Below are 26198 nucleotides of genomic sequence, written 5' to 3'. Positions count from 1 at the left end.
GCAGCAGCAAGATGGCGGCGCGCCGGACTGGTTCCTCGACACGAGCGCTACGTCACACGTCATTGGTAAGACGGACCTCCTCACCTCGTATGGTTCTCCTTCAGTACGTCATAACTCTGGCATCTTGGTTGGCGATGGATCTCGTTTACCCATTAAAGCCATCGTTTCTACCTCCCTCTCCAACTTTTCTCTCAATGACGTACTCGTATCTCCCACTATTATTAAGAACTTAATCTCTGTAAGTCGTTTTACATAAGATAATTTTTGCTCCATCACGTTTGACCCCTTCGGTTTTTCCATGAAGGATCTAGCCACGGGGAGGGTAATCATGAGGTCCAATAGCCACGGGGATCTCTACCCTTTCTTCACCAGCTCCGGCTTCCAAGCAGTGCTCTCCGCCGTCATCGATAACATATGGCATCTTCGCCTAGGGCATGCTAGTAATAAAACAGTTTTTAGCTCGTGAGTTCCTTCCAAGTTGTAATAAAGATGTGCCTAGTACCTCTGTTTGTTCATCTTGTAAACTAGGCAAGCTGCCTCAATTGCCCTTTTCCCATTCAATTACTAAAACCAGTGCACCTTTCCAATTAATTCATTGTGATCTATGGACCTCGCCTGTCTATAGTTTCTCTAGTTTTCAGTACTACCTAGTGATACTTGACGACTACTCGCACTACTCTTGGACCTTCCCACTCCGAAACAAATCCAACACCGCCGACACAAGTGCCCGTTTCTTCACGTACGTACTCACGCAATTTCATGTCACCATCCAGTGCATGCAATGCGACAACGGGGGCGAATTCCTTACTACCTCCCTGTGTGATCTCTTCTCCCGACACGACACTTCCTTCCGCCTCTCATGCCCACACACCTCACCACAAAACGGCAAGGCCGAACGTCTCATTCGCACCACCAATGGCATTCTCCATGTATTACTTATTCACGCACGACTCCCACCCGCCTTTTGGGTCGAGGCTCTTCACACTGCTACCTACATCCTCAACCAGCGCCCCTCTTAAGCCATCAACTACATGACGCCTCACTTCCTTCTCCTTGGGCAGCACCCCACATACGACCACATGCGAGCCTTCGGCTGCCTCTGTTTTCCCAACGCAGTTGCAACCAGCCGGCACAAGCTCGCCCCACGATCTTCTCGTTGTGTCTTCCTCGGCTATCCGCTGGAACACAAGGGCTACCGCTGCCTGGACCTGACCACCCGTAAAGTCATTATCTCTAGGCACGTCACGTTCGACAAGAGCACTTTCCCCTATTTTTCTGCCGATCACCCAACTCCCTCACCAATTCCCTCGCTCGCAGAAAATCCCAGCGTAATCTACCCCGAACTCCGCACGCCCACAACGTCGTACCGGCCTCCTCAGCAGTCCTCTCCGGGATCCGCGCCTGCCAATGGCCCACCCGATCCACCCAGTCCCCGCACGCCCCATACCGCCACCGAGCCGACCATCCCTGACCCACTGGTCCCCTCGCCTCGTGCTGCTGCTCCTCCACCAATCGCCTCGCCCCGCGCCGCTGGCTCCCCACGGGTCACATCACCCCGCGCGCCTGACTCTGCACGCACCACGACCCGCCCAGCCACGCCCGATACCGACAGCTCCCATGCGCGCCACCTATCCCCGCTCTTCCCCCACGAGCCGTCCCCGAGCCTCCTTTGGTTTAGAGGAATTTCATAGGAATTCTAGAGGATAGGATTCTTATAGGATTTTTCCTTTAGAGCCCTTTGGTTCATAGGAACGGATTCCTATTCCTACATAGGATTGGTTCCTATCCTCCATATTTTATAGGAAAATAAAAAAGAGGCTAGACTCAATGGAAAAATTCCTTTGGTGTCAACCAAATGACATCTTGTTTCCTATTCCTACTCATAGGATTTGAGATACATGTCATCTCATTTCCTACAAGATTCCTATTCCTATGATAATCCTATCCTATGAACCAAAAGAGGCCTTAACCTGCATCGCATGCAGACCCGTGGGAAGTCCAGCTTCTCCCAGCCCAAGGCTCTCCACACCACTACTCCTCACATCAGTCCGATTCCCTCATCCTACCGGGTTGCCCCACGAGATCCAAACTGGTACGCTGTGATGCTAGAGGAATATAACGCACCGATGAAGAATGATACTTGGTGTTTACTGTCTCGTCCTGCAGGTGCAAACATCGTCATCGGCAAGTGGATATTCCGACACAAGTTCCACCCGGATGGGACACTTGCTCGGTACAAGGTGCGGTGGGTGTTCCGTGGTTTCACACAGCAGGCTGACGTCGACTATGCTGAGACTTTCAGTCCCGTGGTCAAGCCGGACACCATCCGGACTGTCTTGAGCATCGCTGTCGGCAAGTCGTGGCCCATCCACTAGCTCGACGTCAAGAATGCCTTCCTCCACAGTCACCTTGCAGAGACGGTCTACAGTCACCAACCGTCCGGCTTCGTCGATACCATCTCGCCATCCCATGTGTGCCGATTGAACCGTTGCCTGTACGGTCTCAAGCAGGCGCCTCGCACGTGGTTCACCAGGTTCACCATCTACCTGAGGACGCTTGGCTTCATCGCGTCGCGCTCGGACTCATCGCTCTTCATCCTTCGGCGTGGCGCTCACCTCACCTACCTGCTCCTGTACGTCGACGACATCATTCTCACCGCGAGCTCCGCTACGGTGCTCGACTCCGTCATCCAGGCTCTTCACCGCGAGTTCTCCATGACCGACCTCGGCGCGCTCCACCACTTACTCGGCATCAACGTCACCACCACCGCGCGCGGGTTGTTCCTCTCCCAGGAACATGACTCCTTGGAGATCCTCGACCGAGCCGGCATGCTTAACTGCAAGCCCATCTCGACACCGGTCGACACATTGGCCAAGCTCTCCACCGACACCGGGCCGCTCTTCCATGATTCGTCGCTCTACCGCAGCTTGGCCGGGGCACTCCAGTACATCACGTTGACGCGTCCCGACCTCTCCTACGCCGTCCAACGGTGTTGCATGTTTATGCATGCGCCCTGCGACTGCCACTTCCAGCTCGTGAAACGCATTCTCCGGTACCTGCGCGGCACGACTCACCTCGGTCTTCAGATTCATCACGGCGCCGGCACTGAGCTTGTTGCTTACTCCGACGCCGACTGGGCCGGCTGCCCGGACACGCGCACCAACCTTCTCATATCGTGACGCCACCTCAGGCTACTGCGTTTTCCTCGGCTCCAACCTTCTCATATGGTCGTCCAAGCGGCAGAGCACCGTTTCGCGATCAAGCGCCAAGGCGGAGTATAGGGCGGTGGCCAATGCCGTCGCCGAGTCGATATGGCTTCGCCGACTTCCGGGCGAACTTCATCAGCTACCGTCGCACGCCACGGTGGTCTACTACGACAACATCAGCGCAATGTACATGTTGAGTAACCCGGTGTAGCATCAACGCACAAAACACATCGAGATAGATCTTCACTTCGTGCGTGAGCGCGTCGCCCTCGGCGAGATCCGCGTCCTCCACGTTCCCACGAGCTTGCAGTTCACGGACATCTTCACCAAGGGCTTACCAACGGGCATCTTCCTCGACTTCCGGTCCAGGCTTAGCGTCGGTGAATCTCACGTTTCGTCTGCAGGGGGTGTTGGAAGACGCCCGCTCTCCACTCGCCGAGTGGCTGATGTATGCAGACCGCTTCGCCCGAATCTCAACATCCGCGTGCACTATGTGCGCATCTCTCCCTGCATGCTAGCTTATCGCTTGTAACTACTCACGATCTCCCTGCTCTCTCCCTCTCTCTTGTAACTCTATTTGTACAGCCGGCTACAGTGAATAAAGCAGTGTGAATGTTTTGCATAACCTAACTACCTAGTGTTTTCCCTCAAAATATGAAACTGAAGCTAACCCGTTTTGAAATCTTACCCAAAGGCTAAAGCCAAAAGATCTCCAAGAAAGAAACGAAATAGTGCTACAACACTAGTCTGCCGTGCGAAAGAAAGAAACAAAGACGAGAAGATTAGAGCAACTCCAACCGGCCGACCCAAACGGACGACGCTTTTGTCCGCTTTTTGTCCATTTGGGTCGGCCCGGCGGACACAAACGTCCAGCGCTGTGTTTGGGTCGGCGCGAGCGCCCAACGCTGACCCGACCCATTTCATCGGCGCGCTAAAAAAAATATTACGAGCAGTTTGAAAATATATGTGCATTTAATTAAACATAAAAGCCGGCCACGAATACCGGTGAAAGTCCACATTACATTAATAAAAACACTAAAAACAAGACGAGGCGCTGCCCTAGGCGTCCTTGTCGGAGGCGGCATCTGCGTCGGGACCGGTGAGGTCGATCAACGTCGGCGCAGGGCCGGCCCAGAGGAACACCGTTTTCCAGACGGCGGCGATGTCGGGCTTTGCCGCCGCTGCCTGGGCCTGGCGTGCCTCCTCGTCGGTCTCGCGCTCGAGAAGAAACCCATGCTGGCGGTGGCTAGGGTTGTCGCCGGCGTGGGGGCAGGGGTGGCCAGATGAGGACGTGGGGCGAGTGGTAAGTGGATGAGGACGGCCCCGCTGCACGTGTGGCTTAAAAAAGAACGACCGCTGTCGCTGACGCGTGGGCCCAAGATGGACAGTCGTCATAAATTATGTTGACCGTGGCGGTTGGGTGGCCGCCAGGTGGGGACGCGGCGAACAGCGAGGAGACGCGCGGCGCGTCCGCTTTACGTCCGCGCCGACGCATTTCAGGCGCAATTTTAGACCGAAAATGGGCCATTTTTGTCCATGCTAACCCAAACTGAGGCGGGCAGACAAAATGAGTTGCCTAATTGGAGTTGCTCTTACCGGCGTTCGTCTCGCTCAGGCTTCTCCTCCTCACAAGACACGGGTTTTTTGCTGGTCGTGCTGCCGAATCCCTGGCTGATGCCAGCAAGCGGAGGTTGGATGTGGTTGCGACCCGTGAATGTTCATGGTGGTCAAGTCGTGGAGATGCTCTGTCACTGTGGCAGGAGGGCAGGATCGACGCAGCTTTTCCAGTTTTGAGCTTTCTGATGAACTGTCTCCTTTTTCTCTTTTCGTTTCCCTCCCTCCCTCCAAATGCGGCTACCTTTCTTGCATTCGAGTTTCTTGCGGTTTCGTCATGGAGGCAGAATTACCATGTCGTTCGGACTACGGAATCAAGATCAACTGCAGTTTATTTTCAAATTGTGTGCACAGGGAACTACCACTCCTCCTTAAAGATTCAGAAGATTGGCATCGCTCCTGGCTTGGGGTGCAGTGGTGCACAGAAAAAACGTAGTGATTGCACACAAGAAAATCATGTGCGTACATGCTACAGTTGAAATGAACTGATATAAAGTGGTTCCAACCTTCAAGGCTTCTGCTAAACAAATTCAAATCCCGTCCAGGTTCATACAGACAGTCTAAACCCCAAAGCTGTTGCATGCTACAAACAGACAGGCAGTCTAAACCCCAACTGAACAAGACAACAACAAAATGGTAAGTTAAACTTGTACCCAAGTACAGACATAGTGGCAAATTGAGACTGAAACCCTTTACGACAGGCCCTTCCAAATTTCTAGCTTAGAGTAGCAGAGTAGGAACTAAACAAAACGGCGCATCTCCAGACTCCAAAATCATCCGTCTTCGATCCTTCGGCAGGCGAATCCACACATGCGCGGCGCACCTAGGCACCATCCTCCACAGCCGCGTGGCACTGACGGAAACGACGAGAGCAAGTTCATTAGCGCCCAAATCAAGCCCAAACTTGAGAAAGAAGAGAACAGACGGGCACAGCGCAAAGACTCACCAGCAGACGGATCCTGTAGGGCTTGAGCGCGAGCTCCACGAAGCACGCGGCGGCGCCCACCGCGTACCAGCGCCGGGCCGCCAGCGTCCGCGCCCGAGCGGCCTTCCTCGCGAAAAGACAGGCCAGGTTGATCTGGGAGAGCACGCACATCATCACGAAGTGGTTGCTGCAGAACAAGGCGTGCAGCCGGGCAGTGCCGTCGGGCGCCATGGAGACCGCCGCCGCCGCCGTGAGCAGCAGCAGCAGCATGGCCAGCGCGGGCATCGCAATCTGGACGATCTTGGCCTGCAGAAAAGCATGGCGTGCAGAGTCAGATGGAGAGATGGAGCGAACGCAAGAACACGTTGGCAGAGGAACTCGAGAGCGATTAAGAGCATGCGTGTGGGAGTATTTTTTTGACCTGGTTCCGCCTCGCTCGATCAGCTCCTGCAGCACCCAGCAGATTGCGGCCTTCAAAGTTCAGATAAGAAACAAGAAGATGATCAAATCTTTGTGGCATGACAAGGAAATAGCAGAGCAAGATCACAAAGGCGAAACTTCGCGAGCTGCCACTGCTCGAAGAAAAAGCCCAAGAAACCCCCAATTGAGCCTTTGCCATGGAAAATCAGAGGGAATGCGGCCAGTTTTGAACTGACCCGAACGCGGAAGATCCCCAAAAGGAAACAAGATTGCTCTACGGTGAGGAAGACGGAGAAAAAGAAACCAAGCAAGAACATTCATCCGGAGATCTTAAGCACAAATTTCCAGCAGAATAATAAGCAGAACACGCTACCAGCAGGAAAAACCAAGGACGATTAATCAAGAGAGATGGATCATAAATGCAAGCATACCATCCATCTCTCTAGCACCACTCTTTTCCCAGACCAGGGAGAGTTTTGGAGATATTGGCGGGCTCTGGATGAAACAGCGATGGAGCTTTTCTGGAGCGAAATTGCCGTGGGGTTGGCGCCTACTTTATATGCAGCATACGCAGTCGTGGAGGAGGAGGAGGCACGCGGTCGTGGCTTGGTCTCCACATTGGTCAAGGCGTATGCATGGACGAGTGGCAGCATTTTCAGTCTGTAGGAGCAGCAGACGCAGCTTTTTCAGGTTTCCGTTTCTTCATTTCAGAGCTCAACTGCCACCTTTTTAGTTTGAAATAGTTTGAACAGACGATAGGAACGGACAAGAGTATCGCTGCCCTTGGCGCGAAACCGCCGGTGGAAGGCAAAGACATCGGTCTCGGGGTGCAAAATATCGGCTGAGAGAATCTTTTAAACCACGGAACTTAAAATACGTTTTTCAGTTCGCGAAAAACACATTTTAAGGATCGATTTGAGCTGCGGCCGAATAGACCCTCAAACTTAAACAGTAAAACCGAATATTCGCTTATATTTTTACCTCGCGCCTACTTTTTCCTCACACCTGTGTCCATGGTCAGCTAGAGATGCTCTGAACACGGACAACGCGGGTCGCTGCGGAGCACGGACCCAGGCTTAGCCTCTCCATGCGCCACAGCGGCTGGTACTGCTGTTGCTTCCCGCCATGCCGCTGGTGTGCGCGCGTTGACACCGTCGGGGCCATGGCAAGCTCACGCGGTGGAGGTCGAGGGAGACGAGCACATGCAGGGACGCGTGGGGCGGCGGCGAGGATGGGCAAGGCGGTGGCCAGGAGCAGCGGGGCGACGGCGGCCCGGACGGGTGGGGCGGCTTCTCGGATGAGCAGGTCGGCGTCCGGGGACAGACGGCTGGCGGCCCGAGCGGGTGGAGCGGCTTCCCGGATGAGCAGGGCAGCGTCCGGGGACAGACGGGCGGTGGCCCGGACGGGTGGGGCGGCTTCTCGGAGAGCGGCGGCCGGGAGCAAGCCATGAAGATTCCGATGGCAGTTGGACTCCTGCCAACTGTCTTTCGCATATACACCCTTGGGTTGTCTCCGAAATCCTTATTTTCACAGATTCACTGGGATGTTTTTCGCATAAACGTTTTGAAAAGACTGATAAATACCACTTAAATGTAGCACCTGTTGGTTATATCAGAACAATAATCTTCATATAGACGAGGCATTAAAATATTTTGATTTTGAATCAATTGAAAAAAATACATAGTGATGTATGGGTCCAATGAACAAACCAGAGCGCGGTGAATTATTATACTTCAATAATAATTTGAGTAAATATGATTTACTTGATATAAATCTGAAATATTCGAAAGGTTCAAAAGAGTGTGACAAAGATCTTCATTCATGAAGATCTAAGTCATGAGTTGAGCAAAATACTCAGATAATTATGAAATTATTTATTACTGACATGCAATGTTGGGGATATCGCTTATCGGTAACTTATCGGTCGACCCATGATAAGGGATAAATCGGCCAGTTTATCGGCATATCGGCCGATTTATCGCCATATTGGTTGATTTATCGGCCCATTTATCATATCGGTCAGACAACGGTAAGCGATAAATCGGCCGATTTATCGGAATATCGGAAGATATCTTGAACAGTGCTGATATGCTATTATTATTTTTGGGGATATACACTTGAAACAACAACAAATACACCGAACAGAGCACCATCTTATAGTATGGCAAGACAACACCATATGAGTTATGGAGTACATAATCCACACAAATGCTAATTTGTAGATGATCCCGAAACATAATTGGATATTCCTTCTATCAAAAGTTCAAAGACATAGTGTTTGTCATAAAGAATGAACACTTTCTCGAGAAAGAGTTTTCTCGCTAAAGAAGTAAGTGGAGGACAATGCAGTTTCAAAATATTATCGAATCTCTGGTGAAAGTAAGCAGGATTAATAAACTAGAAGTTGTTCCAAAAGTTGCCTGCACAGCTAAATCATAAGTTACTACACTAGCTGTGGAAATTTTAGTTAAAGCTTGCAAGTGAACAACAAATGTTCCAAAAGTTGCCAGCACAGCTGAGCCATAAGTGGTCCGGACTGTCTAGACGATTGAATTTTTGAAGCCTGTTGGGCGCCCATTTGATGTCCGAACACGCCCAGGTGTATGAGGAAGAAATGAGCTTCGATTTTGAAGACAATCTTAATCATTTGTTGATTCATTTATATGCACTGTAGCACATTGCAACGCACAAGCGTTTTACTAGTAAGTCTCATAAATCCAGATTGTAGTTTTTTAAAAAGGCGAAAATTTCATCTCACCTATTATTTATGCATAAGAGAATTGCCGAGTTAATTAGTGAAAAATCAGGCGAAATCATCATAAACCATTGGGCAGCGCACGCATGATACCCCACACACTCGTCTCCAAACATGGCCTCGTCGCGACAGCACGCATGCGTCATCGTCATCACTCCTCTCTTAGAAGATGTCATCACCATCCTAAACCCTGAGCAAACGATTCCAACTTCACCATATCCAACCCATACTTTGGAGCCTATGTAGAGTTATATGAAGACCCATGCAAGAACACATTCACTTGAGACCAGACAGCGCAACTCTGACTTTGATGGAAAATTATAAAGGACAAACTAGGCACGATTGGCGCCGCAGGAGATCACCGAATGGACCACTTGTTGCATGTCATCGTATTCCACCGAGACCCCACCACTTGAGCTTCGACTTCACGGCAACAAACAATTTGAGGCAATCCACTGGACAAGTTAGAGAAGAGCCGACTAACATCACTCCCCCATCATCATTGCTAGAGAAGCCTCGGCGCCAATGTCGCCGCCATCCACTGGTCCCGCTCGTCGATGCCCATCTCCAAAGATGAAGCCCCTAAGAGGGAATATGGCATTCCGATCACACAAGATCAAGGGTTTCCCGTGGAGCTACCGCGATGGCCAGATCCACGCGGGAGGGGTGCGACAACAATTGAGTGATGCCTCCAGAAAGGTCAACAACGGTCACAGCCGCCGCCATCACTGGTCACGGCACAAAGCCGGGACTGGGTCTTCATCAAAGTTCCCACACAGCCTTAATTAGCTGCACATCAACCCACACTGGCAAGCCCACCAACCACCACCACCACCACCATTGAAACTGTCCGTCAACGAATAAGCACAGAGATCCGCCGCTGCATAGTTTTACAACAATTCAGCAAAGCTTACTACATGTTTGAGGATGTTCTGATGCATAACCTGAGCTATATTGGTCTCTAGTTCCTTTTCCTTTTAACTTAAAGCGTGCGCTACTGATGCACATTTACTTACTAGGCATACATATGTCTACTCTCTGACCCTGAGATAACATTGTTGTCTCTTGCACTATTATGCGCCCTTTCAGTTAAACAAACATGCAAACAAAACATTCACTCACACAAACATCATTAAATTTGGTACGCTAGCAGAAATAATCCTTTAGCGAATCCTCTAAATTTTCAGAGATGTGCTTGTGTATTTGTTCAATCAACAATCAAGCATATAATCTAGCAGGTGGTGTTCTAAAAACAATTTCCTACTGGAATGAGCTTGCGTAGCAAACTATGCAACTCTGTACAAACTTTACCGAGCATGCATTTTGTAGGTTATCTACAGGGCCACTGCTTGGATCCGTACATGGTCGTTACTCACTCCTGTGGAAGTCAGGGAGTCTTTGGTTACCGAGTCTATCCGATGGGAGATGGTAGCTCGGGATATCTACAACCGGTTTGGATGACGGTCCAGTAACAGGATATGTGTTTAGTCATCTAGTCCTGTTTTTGCCAGCTATGGCATATTTTATTTGGTTTTATACCTTTTTAGCTCCAAGCAAGCTTGTTCTGGATTATAGACTTTTCGGTTACTTTGATTAATAAAAGGTCTTCATGAATCATTCTGATGGAGAGGCCGGGGTAATCCTCTTTTCTAAAAAAAATGCATATGACAGGTTTCCATTTGTGGCCACCTGCAAGTATTATGTCATGAACCTGATTCATGTTGCATATAGACCCTTCCCTGACATTATCTAGTTTGCTGCTACATATATACACCAATCATGATATTCTTCCTCATGGTCAGAATTACAATCTGATTACTAACCCCCTAATCATAGTTCATAATCTGACATGAGCATGATCCCACACCGAATGGTTTTGTAACTGCTACTGTTATAGCATGATCAAAATTGACAGCTTCTAACTGTTTTCTCACACGCTGGTATAGATAATAGATTACAGTATGACCCACAGGATCAAACATTCATTCCTGCACTACTTTTGTACTTTTGACCCCCCATCCTTTATCAAACTTATAATTCTTCTTGCCTATCTGCATCTAGATTATTTCATGGTGACATTTTAATTCATAGAGCAGCTTTTTCTCTAACATAAGAATCTGATAAGAACAGAGACTAAACCCTGAAATAAATCGATGATTAACTTAACTGAAGCTAAATCCTACTTTTAATCAAGCATCAAGAACACCATAGCAGTCAGTCTGGAATTACTTTGACTAAATAGCAAAACCGATCAGGACCACAGAGAGTTAACGAACAGAGAAGATCACATCCCCATCAACATGAACCAAGCATCCAATGCCCGGCAAGGCGGCACTGATCCAGTGCCCAAAATGCAAGAAAAAGATCACATCCCCACAACAATTTTTTCATGAAACATTCCCTAAAAGGATATTTTTCACCAAAACATCAGGTACTAACACATTAATCCTGTCCCCAAAATGAAGCCAAATCCTTCCTGAGTTCAGATAGTAGATGGAGAACCAACAACATACTCATAGCACATCCAACACTAGGCCGAAAATAGTAACATAATAGGTAAACAGCCATAGGCAAGGGCAAGTCTGGGCCTTCTTCAGGTCGCCACTCTTGAGGTTCCAAGATGCTCAATCATCGTCGATCCGCAGCTAGGCAAAGACGGGGCGCTGCCAAAACAGACGGCAAACGGATTGGTTAAAGGCTTCCATCACACAACAATGCCCAAACTCTACGAAAAGAAACAAACTACGAGCACAAGAACTGAATTTACAACCTGCAGCATGTTGTAGACAGTCATGGCGAGGCTCACAACACTCGCGACCCCGGCCATGATCAGGTCCCAGTAGCCCGCATACCCGTCGCTCAGGGAGGCGTAGATCATGTAGTAGAGGACCCCGAACATCCACACGGCGAGGGCCATGATCCACTGGTTCACGGCAGGCGGAAGCAGCGACGGTTCGGGCTCCTCCGACAGCGCGATGGCAAGCAGCACCTGCAGCTGGACGGTGACGAACGCGAAGAAGAAGCAGGTGACCACGGCTTCCATGGCCGGGGCGTAGTAGGTGACCAGCACCGGCCACCGGAGCCGAAACGAGTACATCCAGATCGTCATGAGAAGCAGCATGTAGAGTAGGCAGAGCGTATCCACGTCGATCTTGGGCGGCTGCACAGAAACAAAGGAAATCACGTACAAAGACACTGAGAGAGACCGAATCGAACGCAAGAACTAGACGAGAGGTTGGATTGGATTGGGCGTTTGGCTTACTCTGGCAATGGCATGCTCCCCCTCCTCCTCCTTTGCTCCGGCAGCGCTCAAGTTGCGGCCTTCAGAGATCAGACAAGACAAGAGGTGGGTTAAATCTTGGCAGCAAATAGCAGAGCAAAGAAACAAGAAGATCAAGAAAATAGCAGAGCAACATCATAAGGTGACGCTTGCCAGTAGTGACTAGTTGAGCAATTAACGCCGGGAAAACCCCCCAACAAATCCCAAGAAACAAAGACGAGAAATTTCACCCCGCAGATCATAAATCACAAGCACAAACTAGCAAGAGAAAACCCAAGACATGAATCAAACGGTACAGTGAAGCCTACCGGCCATCTCTCTTGGTCTCGCCCGGGTTCCTCCTAACCCAAGACAAAAGATTTTTGTTCTTCTGTTGTGGAAACCTGGCTGATGGCGCTGTGGGTGTATAGGCAGGCGGGCCAGCGAGCGGAGGCGAGGTTGGCTGTGACTTGTGAATGGTCAAGGTGGTCAAGTCTGGAAGATGCTCTGTTTTTGTGGCAGGAGGGCAGGATCGACGCAGCTTTTCCAGTTTTCAGCTTTATGAACTGTCCGCTTTTTCCTCTTTTCGTTTCTGAATCGAGTGAGTCCAAATGGTTGTTGGGCTTCAAGAAAAAGTAACTCCAAATCCAAATGGTTACCTTTGTTGCATTCCAATTCCTTGGAGTTTTCTTATGGAGACAGAATTATCATTGAGTTCTGAATCAAGATAACCAGCAGTTTGTTACCAAATTCCCGGCTTGGTATCACCCCTTGAGGGCTGTACCACGATCACCCTCAGAGTAGGTGCAACAAACGGCCCGAGACCACTCCAAGCTCAAGTTTCCACACGTTGCGACTTGTGGGTGTTTGACCATGCAATTATCAGGAAGACAGTGAGACACAGCTGATTGCCTACGCGCACATACCGGGAGTTCGGAATGCACAGAGAGCATCAGAGCAGCTAAAATAAATTTGGACAACTGGTTGCAAATTACTACCGTGTCAAGAATGAGAAATTCTTGTTAGAAGGGAGAGAGAGATTTGGTGGAATAATTCGTTGTATTGCTTAAGCCTCGTGGGCATATATATAGGAGTACATGATCTATTTGGAGTACAAGGCAAGCCAGAATATTTCATAGTCTAACCTATGTTTCCTAATACAATCACGTTACTCAACATCCCTCCGTAGTCACAACAATAGCGACGCAGACAGTGAGACTGGAGAAGAATCCGAAGACAAGTTGACAGAATTCTGCTCACGAAATAGAGCCTATCAGTCACATAAGTACGTTCCAACCTTCCAAGGCTTGAGCTAAACAAATTCAAATCCCGTCCAAGTTCATACAGACAGTCTAAACTCCGAAGCTGCAATCCCGTCCAAGTTCATACAGACAGTCTAAACTCTGAAGCTGCTGCTACAAACAGGCAGACAGTCTAAACCCCAACGGAACAAGACAACAAAACCCAAGGACGAACATCTCTAGACAGGCAAGTTGAATTGAAACTAAAACTCCATACGACATGCCCCTTCCAAACTTGTAAACTTAGCAGAGTAGTAGTAATAATAACTGAACAAAACGGCGCATCTTCAGACTCCAAAAGTATCCATCTTCGATCCTTGGGCAGGCACATCCACACGCCTAGGGGCACTGACGAAAACGACGAGAGCAAGTTCATTAGCGCCCAAATCAAGCCGAAACTTGAGAAAGAAGAGAAGAGACGGACACAGCGCAAAGAGTAAGACTCACCAGCACCAGGATCATGTAGAGCTTGAGCGCGAGCTCCATGAAGCACGCGACGGCGCCCACCGTGTAGTAGCGCCGGGCCGCCAGCGTCGGCGCCAGAACGGCCTCCTTCGCCAGAAGACGGGCCAGGTTGATCTGGCAGAGCTCGCCGATCATCAGGAAGTAGTTGCTGCCGAAGCACGCGCGAAGGTAGGCGCAGGCACAGTCGTACGGCGCCATGGAGACAGTCGACGCCGTGACCAGCAGCACCATGGCCATCAGGGGCACCGCCGTCTTGAGGATCATGGTCTGCAGATCGCGGGCTTCAAAGTTGATATAAGAAACAAGAAGATGATCAAATCTTGGTGGCATGACAGGGAAATAGCAGAGCGAGATCATCAAGAAGCAAGAAACAAGAAGATGATCAAATCTTTGTGACATGGCAGGGAAATAGCAGAGCGAGATCATCAGGAAACAAGAAACAAGAAGATGACCAAATCTTTGTGTCATGAGAGGGAAATAGCAGAGCGAGATCATCAAGGCGAAACTTTGCGAGTTGCCACTACCCGGGCCAAAAAAAGACCAAGAAACCCCCAATTGAACCTTTGCCATGGAAAATCAGCCGGAATGCGACCAGTTTTGAACTGATACGAACGCGAAAGATCACCAAAAAAAGAAACAAGATTGCTCTACTACGAGGAAGACAGAAAAAGTGACAAATAAGGAAGATTCATCCGGTGATCTTAAGCACAACAAATTACTACCAATAGGAAAAAACCAAGGACGATTAATCAAGAAGGATGGATCATAGATGCAAGCATACCATCCATCTCTCTAGCACCACTCTTTTCCCTGACCGTGGAGAATTTTGGAGATATTGGCGGGGCTCTGGATGAAACAGCGATGGAGCTCTCTGTAACGAAATTGCCGTGGGGTTGGCACCTACTTTATATGCAGCATACGGGTGAGGAGGTGGTACGCGGTCGTGGATTGGTCTCCACTTTGGTCGTACCCGTAGACGGGTGGCTGCATTTTCAGTCTGGGGGGAGCAGCACAGCAGCCTTTTCAGGTTTCCGTTTCTTCATCTCAGAGCTCAATTGCCACCTCTTTCTTTTCTCGTTTCTTTTCGGGACAGTAAAATCGACTGCTTGTTTTCACCTGGTTTCGCTTTTTCCAAATCACACATGACGATCCGCACTTCCCCCCCCGCCCCCCCCCCGCCCCCCCCCCCCCCAAAAAAAAAAACGCCATCGTTTCACTTTAAGGTCCACGAAACAGACACACTGATTTGAAATAGTTTGAACGGACGATAGGACCGAAAGAGAGCATCGCTTCCCATGGCGCGAAACCGCCGGTTGAAGGGAAATTATTTCTGAATTTTATAGAGTCGAATTATCAGGTAGCGGAAACCTTGGCTTGGCGCTGGAGAGGCAAATCGTGTAGCTGCTGCTTACGTTGCCAGGCGCCAGCAAGCAGAGGAGATGCTCCGTCTCCGTGGTTCCGGGTCTACTTTATATGCAGGCAGCATACGGGCGACGAGGAGGTACGCGGTCGTGGCTTGATCTCCACATTGGTCGTACCCGTACATGGATGGGTGGCTGCATTTTTTTTCTGACCTAGTCCCCCGGTTCCATTTTCCTGACCTAGTTTCTACTGCTTTCAAAAAAAAAAAAACGATCTACTGGTCTAAACTCAGGTTCAACATAGCGCTAAAAGTATTACAACATATAAAGTTTTTAACGCGATAAGCTTCCAGCATAAGGAACTAGGTCAGCAAAGGCCAACACAGGACCGGCGAGCATGAATCAGCTCATGGGGATGAAGACCACATGGATCTCCTCCACTTTCCTTGGATCATCCTTCACCTGCTCCAGGGTAGCGCGCCCTCCATGCGCCATTCCTTGGATGGTCTTGGACCAGGACAGCTGTTGCAGGTTTTCTTGACATTTCAGTTTGGTTCCAGTTCCAGCGGCGATCACAATCTCCCCAGCAGATGGTCTCTGAATTTTTTTCATCTGTCCCTCCTGCAGATCCTTGTGAGGTTTCACCCAATCCCCTAGATATTGACTTATCTTCTGCCAGACCTGTTTGACAGAAGTCCATTTAGCTCTATTAAACACAATGGAATTTCTAGTGTTCCACAGCCCAGCCCCCATAGGACTGCAGAAGAAACCACATTTAAATGAGCAAATTTCTTATTGCAGAGCCAACAGGTAGCTAGCGCCAAGAAGGAGTGGAAGCTTCTACCAAAACTTATCTCCACTTCTTTCCACATCAACTTAGCTACCACGCGGTCAAAAAATAAGTGGTGAACCGATTCTATTTAACTGCAATGTACACATTCCAAGGGTTTTGGAATGCCTCTTTTCCTCAGATTATCACAGGTCATAATTTTGTTATGAGAGAAGAGCCATAGAAACCCCTGTATTCTAGGTGGGACCTTCAAGTTCCACACATCAGGTGTGTAGATGGGTTGTATCCCCCTAAAGGCTATTGATTTAGTAATCGTTTCCAAGTCAAACCACTGATGCATAAGCTCTTCATCAAAATTCCTTCTAAAGGAAATTCTAAGAGTATTCCCATCCTAGGTTTCTGCTATGGTTTTGTTCTTATTATTAGAAATGCAATACAAATCCTAGAATTGTGTGGCAAGAGGAGCATTACCGAACCAAATATCTTCCCAAAATAGGATGGATCTACCATTTCCTACCGACCATTTGTACCCAATCTTAACTGCTTTCATGGCCCACATCACACCCTTCCAGAATTGTGATGGGCGTGGGTCATTGGAGCAAAGAATATTTGGTCTCTTAGTATTATATTTGGAGTCAATAACTCTCCTCCATAGGGATCCCTCACTACAAACATATCTTTTGATCCAAGACCCTATCAGGCATAGATTCAAATCTTGCAGATTTGGAATCCCCATGCCTCCATATTCTTTCTTCATACACACAGACTGCCAATTGGCCAAATGGATTTTTTGATTTCCTTCATCATCACTCCAGAGACAATTTGCTAGTTGGGAGTTGATCAAGGAAATTGCCCATTTTGGAAATTTGAAGAAAGATACCATATATATATAGGTATGCTAGCTAGACAGGTTTTTACTAGAGTGACCCTCCCTAATAAGGACATAAGTTTACCCCTCCAACCAGCCATTCTAGCCAGAAGGGCATCAATAAGGGGTTGCAGATCTTCTCTTCTAAGTTTATCAAAATGCAGTGGGATACCCAAATATTTGATTGGGAATTTTCCTCTAACACAATTGAAAATCTCCAGGAAAGTTTGGATCTCCTCCTCCTCTAAGTTGATGGGGACTAATTCACTATTATGGTAATTAATAGACATACCAGAAACTAATTCAAAGCAAGTCAGGGCCCATTTGAGGTTAACAGCCGCCCTATGATCATTATCTACAAAAAGCAGAGTATCATTTGCATATTGTAGGCAGGTTACCCCTCCTGGATAGAAATTGGGGCATAATCCTTTGATCAACCCTGCTTGAGACCCTTTAACTACCATCTTGGCAAACACATCAACTACCAGGTTGAAAAGAAAGGGTGAGAAAGGATCCCCTTGTCTTAAACCACTACTAGTAATAAAGAAATCACTCTCAACTCCATTCACCTTGACTCCAATGGATCCCTGTTGGGTAATACTTTTAATCCAGTTAATCCATTTCCTACCAAAACCTCTTAGTTCAAGGACCTCATAAACAAAATCTAGGTTAACTCTATCATAAGCCTTTTCATAATCTATCTTAAGAATCATCCCTTTTCTACCAGAGGAATGTGTAGTGTGTAGCACTTCATGTGCAGTAACCACACTTTCCAAAATGTACCTCCCTCCAATGAAAGCAGATTGATTTTCCGAAATCAACTTATCAATGATCAAAGCTAATCTATTAGTTAACACTGGTGAATATCTTAAAACAACAATTAAGGAGGCTAATAGGTCTAAATTTCCTCATCTCTTTAGCTTCCTCTTCTTTAGGGATCAAGGTAATCATGGAAAAATTCAATCTAAAAATGTCTAGGTCATGGTCATACCACGCCTCAAACATAGCCATAAGATCCTCTTTAATTATGTCCCAAAAGGTCTGGAAGAACATAAATGGAAGTCCATTAGGGCCAAGGGCCCCATCTGAATAAGATTCAAACACTGCTTTCCTAACTTCTTCTTCAGTAAATCTAGCTTCTAGTTTAATATTATCATCTACAGAAACCTTCTCCTCACTACTGAAGAAGTCTTGCTTCAAAGCAATATTAGGTCTCTGTTTAGCTTTAAACAGATTTCTATAGAAATCCATAGCTATTTTCATCATCTTATCCTGGTCAGAGGTGGGTCCCTCAGGCCCCTCCAGACCAGAAATCATTTTTTCCTCCCCCTCTGATTAGCCACTTCTTGGAAATAGGCCGTATTCCTATCTCCTTCTAGAATGTCTCTATCTCTAGATCTCTGTCTAGCTTTAGTCTCTTCTTTGCACCATATATCACTAAGCTCCTTTAAAATCTCCTTCATCCTATCCCTATCAATGTCATTCATCCCATTTGATTCTGTATATATATCTATTCTATCATATTCTTCTATGAGCTTCCTCTTATGTTTCCTAAGAAAAGCCTCTAAGTTGGCGCTCCACCCTCTAGCTATTCTTCTAAAAGCTCTCACCTTACTCTGCCAAACATCAATAGGGTTGGAACTAAAACACTTAGTATTCCAAGCTTTAGAGACTATTTCTCTAAATTCAGGAACAATTAACCACCACTTTTTAAACTTAAAACTATTCTTGTTAGGAGTTTCATCACAACCAGATTCCCAAATAACAGGGGTATGGTCACTCCCATTTCTAAGGAGGACTCTAGCATTAGCTAAAGGGAAAATGGCTTCGAACTCAGTTGTACAGAAAATTCTATCAATTTTGGACATAATCAAGTCTGCTTGATTATTTACCCAAGTGTACATCCTACCAGACATGTTAATTTCTACCAAGGATCAAAAATCTACCCAAGAGTTGAACCTGTTAATCCACTTAAAATCTACTCTACCATTGTTCTTATCAGTTTGATTCCTAACAAGATTGAAATCTCCCCCTACAATAGCAGGGCCATTCCAGTTAAGAAAAATACTATGTAACTCAGAAATAAACTCCTGCTTACTCTCCTCATAAGCAGGGCCATACACTATGGTAATCCTAGAAATCACCTCAGTGTCTTTCTTACAAACCACTACACTCACAGAGAATTCAAGTATCTCCCTACTAACCACTTTAAACCTGTCTAAATCTACACCTACTAAAATGCCACCAGCAGAACCAGAGGTAGGAAGCCAGTTCCACTCAAAATTTATATTACCTAATAGGTTCTTAAGAAAGGAATTAGAGAAAGTATGTTTTTAGTCTCTTGAAAACCTATGTAAACAGGATTTAAAGGCATAATAGTATCCTCTATACATCTCTGTCTACCAGGGGCCGCAACCCCTCTAACGCTCCAGAAGATGTATCTCATTTGGAACCTTTCTTACCAGGGTGCTTGCCCTGTCTATTCCTACTGATGATACTTCCCCCTCTATCTTTACCTTTATTCTTTCGTACCAAATTTCTACAACTTATAATACTATCATCCAGGGGAGTAGATGATTGTTTAAGATCTACATCCTCTCTAATCTCTACACCAAAAGCATCAGTCATATCTAGTATTTCCACAACAGGTTGAACATTAAAAGGGTTTGAATGGATTATACCTTTCACAGTTGTTTTTGGTAGCTCCAGATTTTTCCTCATCTTGAGTAATTCAGCCTTCACCATGATAGGTATGTTCCCTTTCACTCTAGTGCTCTTCCTTTCAGGTTGAACTAGGCTCCATGTTTTCTGTTTCTTTGGGTTCTTCCTGCACTCATGTTCAAACATAGCCTCCTCCTCCTCATATGTGGGATGATATCATCAGGAAGATAGGCCTCCTCCTCATCCTTTTCTCCATCATTCACCATCTCTTCACCTCTCCCCTAAAGATTTGTTTCAGACAGGCTAATTTCCTCCTCAGTTTTCTCAAGCTCTTCATTCATCTCAATAAACAGGAATCTGGTAACTTCCCTTTCAGGTTCTTCTGCAGGCACTACTTCAGACCCCTCAGAGTGTGATTCAATTGCTACCTCATGTTCCTTTCTAAAGCCCTCCCAAATGGCTTTCTCACTGAGTGGAGTCACGGTGTCAGCCAAGGCATGAGTCCTCTGACCACTATTGCTGCCTCCACCCATCCCAATCCCGTCTTCTATTCCACCATTGCCATTGAGAGTTTTCTGATTGTTCCCTCCTTCCTCTAGCCTACCATCAGTGTCCATGCCATTGTTGTTGCCCTTGTCTGTATCCTCTCCTCTATCCTTGTCACTAGAGCTTGTAGGAATCATTTCTACAGATACAGGGTTAGGTACTTCTACAGTGATCTGAACCTGTACCAGTTTGCCCTCTAGAGAAAACAGTCTTTCATTAGGTATTTTGTTGGGATCCCTACATTGGATTTTGACTATGACCACTTCAAACATACTTTTGAACATCTGTTGCCAATCTACCTCCACAAGAAGTCCAAACACAGATGTGATTTGGTCAAGAGAAGACCACTCACACCATTTGGGAAGAAGCTTTCTCATTTGGACCCAGACTTCAATGAGGTTGTCTCTTTTTTCTAAGTTTTCTTTCCAAGCTACCACCTTAACAGTAATGTCTTCTCTAGACAGACCAAAACAAGGATATCCAGCCACCTGGTCGACTGAGATATGTGGTGGGAATTTCACTAGGTAAGACCACCTTCCAAAGGTTCTAATCTGCCAAGGCCAATTTGTTTTATAGATGATCGCAAACTCCTTGGCCAAGTCCTCCTTGTTGATTTCTCCTGATTCACTATACACAACCCCATAGTTTTTAAAGCTGCCAATAGCATTATGTCCCATGTCTGGCACTTCTATGTGATAGAATCCCAATCCTGCAGCCGCACTACCAACAAATTTAGCCATCTGATGTGGCCTTTTCCTGACAGGGCACTCACTTACAGCATGGTGGCACTCTTGCAGATGAAACATAGCTTTAGTTTTCCACACTCAGTGTGTGGATGTCCTGGATCACCACAGTTATAGCACATGGATTGACTATATTCAGTGAAGTCCACGACCATCTTCTCTTTACTTTCTGCACTGTTGCTAGAGCTAGTCTTGTTCAAATTCTTCTTCTGTTTATCCCTTCCAGACTGGTTTTTCTGCCCCCTGCACTTGCTTATTGTTGTTGTTGGAATCCACCCTGATAGCCTTTTCCTGGGGGTGCATGAGATTGCCCTGGCGGCACCCACTGATTATTCACTGGGAAATTTTGGGGAGGTGGGTATGGGGGGTATGCACCTGGGAAACCCCAAGGAGGGGTGCCTGGGAACCCAAATTGTGGTGGGGGGGGGGGAATACATACATCACCGGCGGCAGCCTAGAGTGTTGAAACTCATCTTGGGGTACCGGATTTTGTTGGTTTCGCCCTGCCCCCTACCTTTGCCTTTTCCTCGGCGTCCTTCTCCCATCTTCACCTTCTCAAGGAACGCAGCAAACACTACCTTTGGATCTTGGAACCACCCCGATCTTGAGATGCTGAATTGGGTGGCTACTTGGCTAACACTCTCGCTCTCCAGGACGGGGTGGCAATCCTCAACACCGAATTTTTTGGCCTCTATCAATGATTTGCGGATCCACGCCACCACCACTCTCTGGTTAGAAACCCTAGGGGAGGCGTCTGATTTATCCCCTTCATCCGCCCACAGTTGGGTGAAGAAGTCACCTCCAATCTCTCTACCCAACTCACTGACACTGGGCCCTGTTTGAGGTGCTGACCTGGCGGCCACGTTGACTTGGTCATCTCGCTTTCTATCTCCTGGATCAGGCAGATTTTTGAATTGGAAACCACCCAGGTTCTCGAAGACCAACAATGGTGGCACCACTGCTCCATCTCCCGCATCCTCCGTATGAGTCCCACAACAGAGACGAGGAGATCCCGATCGTACCTCAAGACGGACCCGATTCAGCCGCAACCCTGTTCTCCTCCTCCATGTGCTGCCTCTACTTGCAGTCAGATCTGCAGCTCTCTGAAGATCTTCCACTTCACCCTCTGAGCCCGGGAGGAAGAACAGGCCTCCCCCGATGCCCAATTCAAAATTACCCCTGGAGTGAGTGTCGGGACCCTGATTCCAAATCACATGGATCTAGCCGGTAACACCTCATATCACTTTGCGGCCTCACGCACGGTATCCCCACGGGTGTCGCCTTACCCTGGCCCGGGACCGTTTGCGCCTTTTGGCTCGCGTATATGATTGTGTCGCTAGCATCCATATGACAGAGAACCCGGGCCGACATGGCTAGTCGTGAACCCAAAGCGGCACTAACCTATGGGAACAGGCATACATGATTCACATTGAGCGTGTCGGTCAGCAGCGTGTGAATCCGGGCTGTAGCACTGGGCTAACAGGACTCCGGATGTCACCGCGTGACATTTCCCCGAAGGGACAGACATAGGAACGAAGTGATACACATGCCGGCCAGTCAAGTGTCCTGAGTAGTAGTGCTGGGCTAGCAGGACTCCGGTGAACCGGGCTGTAGCAGACTACTATGGCTCAAGGAAGCACTAGACTACATTTCCCCATAAGAGAGACTGCCAAGGATAAACAACTAGATTGTCGGATCCCACACATAGCAATACACGTCACACGTACGCATAACATGCAAGTATGTGCTGTACAACATGGCATCACAACATAACGCAAACTCATATAGATAAAGGCTCAGAAGAGCCACATAGCATTAATACAAACAGGGGTCACATGACCCATCATTCAGAGCATACAAGCAACAGAAGCATTACATGTTTGATTACAGACAACTACAAAAGAAAAAGGCTAAGAAACCTGACTATCTACAAGTCCCTCCAAGGTACAAGATCGTAGTTGAGGTAACAAGCTACTCGTCAAAGTCCAAGCGGTACTACTAGTGAGACAGATGTCTCACCTGCAAAACATAAATAAAGCAAACGTGAGTACAAAGGTACTCAGCAAGACTTACATCAGATCCTATCATACATGCATTTGTATCAAGAAGGTAATGTGGGGTTTAGTTGCAGCAAGCCAGCTTTGACTCAGTGGCTATCCTGTTCTACGACAACGAGAAACTTCTTTGAGATGAGGCAGCGCACACGAGTCCACTAATCACCACATCAATACACTACTATGGATCCATCCTCGTCTCCTTACGAGAAGGCCATCCATAGCACTCACACTTGTCTTGAGCATTTTAGAGTATCCACTTAAAGTTGTCTATGTACCACGTAAGCATCCAAGAAGTCCATAACCGAGGACACGGCTATTCGAATAGATCATGATAACCCTGCAGGGGTGTACTTCTTCACACGCTCTCACCACTTATCACCATATACACTTCATGTATCTCGGCAACCTTCAAGCGGAAGCCTGGCGAGGGTGTCGGCCACGACCTAACTAACCACACAAGACTCTAGTCCAGGTTTATCGCCTATTCGGGTTCCATCCGCAAGGAGATCCGGCCGGGGTTTCGCTCACGGCCTCAAACGATGTGTACAGGGTTCCCGAGCCCACCATCCGGGTGCCACTCGGTACACCGGGCCACGTGTGCCTAGTCTGTCCCAAGTCCACCCTGCCGGGTGCCACTTGGTAGAAAAATAGCACTACCTACAAACACCAGAAACTATTTGCAACTCCTGGACAGAGTTCAAGGCGGTTAATAAGTCGAGAGAGCTTGGAGCGCTCGGAGCCCAATGTGTGGTAGTAGCTAGTCATTGGACGACTTACACAGAACTCAGTTCTTAAGGACGGTCCCAATGAGACAACCCACCATGTACTCCTACATGGCCTCTCACCGCTACCTTTACCAAATCGTGTTCACACGCTTAACTCTCAGCACCAGAACATATCATAACACTCCCATTCATTCCCGATGAATCAGACCTGACACAACTCTAAGCAATAGCAGGCATGGCATGGTAGGAACACCACATGGCTCAATCAACTCCTACACACGCTAGTGGGTTTCAACTATTTACTGTGGCAATGACAGGTCATGCAGAGGAATGGGTTCAACTACCGCAGCAAAAAGTAGCAGTTGAATCATTGTTGTCCTAATGCAATAAAGGAGAGCAAAAACGAGAGAGTGGGATTGTATCGGAATGAACAAGGGGGGTTGCTTGCCTGGTAGATCAACAGGGGGGCACTGCTCCACTGATAGGTACTCTCGAACACTTTCCGGAGCAGGACCTATCGAGAAGGAACGGTGTTGGAAATCAAGACACAAACATATGCAACATTATGATGCATGAACATGGTAATAATGTTATGATTTGCACTAATGCATCTAGCAACAATTTAAATGAAGTCCATATGGACCAAGGTTTCATATGCAAACTCCATATTTAGCATTTAAAATGCCATTATCATGTTTTCACTTATACAGTGGGTATAAGTTGGTTGAACATGCATGAAAGTGGTACAGATGGATAGATTGAATTTTTCTGATAATTTTTCATATATAAATTATTTCAATCTGAGCTACGGTTGAATTTCTATGAATTTTTGAAGTTTAGAACATTTTCTGGAATTTCCTAATTATTTTTAAACCAGAAAATGAAATATTGCGTCAGCATTGCGTCATTCCTGCGTCGGCAGGTCAACGGGGCTTACCAGGTCAAACCTGACGTGTGGGGTCCACACGTCAGTGACCGGTTAGTTAACAGGGAGTTATTATACTAATCTAATTAAAATTAGTGGCGTTGGGCCCACTGTCAGTGTCAGGGGGTTAGCAAATGGTGATTAGCCTTAAGCTAATCACCTGACCCATGGGGCCCACCTGACGGGCCCGCGAGGTCAAAGGGGTCAAACCCCACCGGCGTTTAACCGCCGGCGAGGCCGAACACGGCGGAGGGCTCGGAAAACGCCCTCCGGCGACCATTTAGGCGGCGGAGATCACGGACGAGGAGCTGGAGCTCGTCCACGTCATTTGGAGTAAGCGGGAGGCTGCGGGGGTGCCTGAGCTCGCCGGAAACGAGCTCGAGGCAGCGGCCGGAGCACGGCTCCGGGCGAAAACGGGCTGCGGGGCACGACAGGAACTGCGGAGGCCCTCTACGGCCTCCTGGCGTCACCAGGAGCACGGTGACACGCGCGGGAGCGGCTGGCTCGGCCTCTGGCCACGGTGGCGCCATGGCCGGCGGCGATGAGGTCTCGGGCGCGGCAGCTGAGCTAGCTAGGCGGGGCAAACAAGCACAGGGAGGAGGGGAGAACGAAGTAGAGCTCACGGGGAGATCGTAGACGTCGTCAGCGACCTCGGGGACGCGCTGAGGTCGATGGTGCGGTGATGGGGATCCACGGCGGACGGAGATGAAGACGACGGTGATGGAGGCGCTCCAGGGCCTCCCGAGGCGCATGGCTCGACGGAGAGGTAGACGCAGACGTGGCGGAGCTTGCAGACACGGAGAGAGGGCTAGGGGGAGTCGGTGGCTACGGCAACGGCGAGCGGCGGCGACGGCAACGCTCGGGCTGGTCGAGAGAGAGGGATCCAGGGGAGGAGGGAGAGTGAGAGAGGTGCGGGGCGGTGCGTGGCGTCATGCGGGGCATCCAGGCGACGAGGAGGAGGACAGGCAGGCAGGTGCCGTGGCGCGCGGAGCGCGCGCGCGCGCCGGGCACACGCCTCGCCTACTGGCGCGAGGTGGAGGACGGTGCGGTGGCCAGTGGGCTGGGCCAGCACAGTTGGGCCGGCACAGTGCCAGGCCGCAGGTGGCCCAGGTAAGCATTTTTCCATTTTGTTTTCTTTTCTATTTTCTGACCTTTGTTTTGATTTAATAAAAATACTAAATCAATTTATTTTCTTCTGACAATTTTTGCAGGGGCCTCAAGGATTATTCCAAAGCCCCTCACCAAAATTCAGAATTATTGGACAATATTATATATATATATAAAAATATTTATCCAACACAAATAATTACTGGATTAATTCCAAATGGCCAAAATAAATATTTATGAGCTCCTAAAAATATTGGTTTGAATTTTACCTCTGCCCAATATTTTCAGAGAGAGACATGAACATTTTCTTGGACCCTTTTGGAGCAATTTTTATCTGGGCCATTTCCAGAAATGATTTCTGAGGGTTTTACAAATCTCCATTTCAAAGTTAAATGGAATTTAAACATGATGCACACATGACTAGCTAGCCTAGGTCATACCAGAACTAGGGATGTGACAACTCACCCCCA

General features: G+C 48.1%; 3 protein-coding genes across 3 annotated transcripts; all 3 read right to left on the bottom strand.

Moving 5' to 3' along the window:
- Positions 1-5259: 5259 nt before the first annotated feature.
- On the bottom strand, positions 5260-6733 carry LOC125541311. The gene is made up of 4 exons (XM_048704757.1): positions 6597-6733; positions 6167-6216; positions 5767-6051; positions 5260-5673 (listed from the first exon to the last, which is right to left on the bottom strand). Exons 1-4 carry the CDS (start codon positions 6601-6603, stop codon positions 5644-5646), a joined length of 372 nt encoding a protein of 123 aa, XP_048560714.1. The 5' UTR covers positions 6604-6733; the 3' UTR covers positions 5260-5643.
- A 4420-nt stretch (positions 6734-11153) lies between these two features.
- Positions 11154-12738, bottom strand: LOC125541310. The gene is made up of 4 exons (XM_048704756.1): positions 12509-12738; positions 12183-12241; positions 11691-12080; positions 11154-11583 (listed from the first exon to the last, which is right to left on the bottom strand). Exons 1-4 carry the CDS (start codon positions 12513-12515, stop codon positions 11566-11568), a joined length of 474 nt encoding a protein of 157 aa, XP_048560713.1. The 5' UTR covers positions 12516-12738; the 3' UTR covers positions 11154-11565.
- A 762-nt stretch (positions 12739-13500) lies between these two features.
- LOC125541309 lies at positions 13501-14897 on the bottom strand. The gene is made up of 3 exons (XM_048704753.1): positions 14727-14897; positions 13928-14226; positions 13501-13828 (listed from the first exon to the last, which is right to left on the bottom strand). Exons 1-3 carry the CDS (start codon positions 14731-14733, stop codon positions 13820-13822), a joined length of 315 nt encoding a protein of 104 aa, XP_048560710.1. The 5' UTR covers positions 14734-14897; the 3' UTR covers positions 13501-13819.
- Positions 14898-26198: the final 11301 nt, after the last annotated feature.

The sequence above is a fragment of the Triticum urartu genome, chromosome 2 (assembly GCF_003073215.2).
Source record: "Triticum urartu cultivar G1812 chromosome 2, Tu2.1, whole genome shotgun sequence".
NCBI lineage: Eukaryota > Viridiplantae > Streptophyta > Magnoliopsida > Poales > Poaceae > Triticum > Triticum urartu.
This window is presented reverse-complemented; position numbering and strand designations above follow the sequence as displayed.

Excerpts from the sequence above, each read along its gene's own strand:
- LOC125541311 (XM_048704757.1), bottom strand. Across the intron at positions 6,052-6,166 it reads ATCGAGCGAGGCGGAACCAG|GCCAAGATCGTCCAGATTGC; the intron begins GTCAAAAAAATA and ends GCTTTTCTGCAG. Across the intron at positions 5,674-5,766 it reads CCTACAGGATCCGTCTGCTG|TGCCACGCGGCTGTGGAGGA; the intron begins GTGAGTCTTTGC and ends CGTTTCCGTCAG.
- LOC125541310 (XM_048704756.1), bottom strand. Across the intron at positions 12,081-12,182 it reads GGGAGCATGCCATTGCCAGA|CCGCCCAAGATCGACGTGGA; the intron begins GTAAGCCAAACG and ends GTTTCTGTGCAG.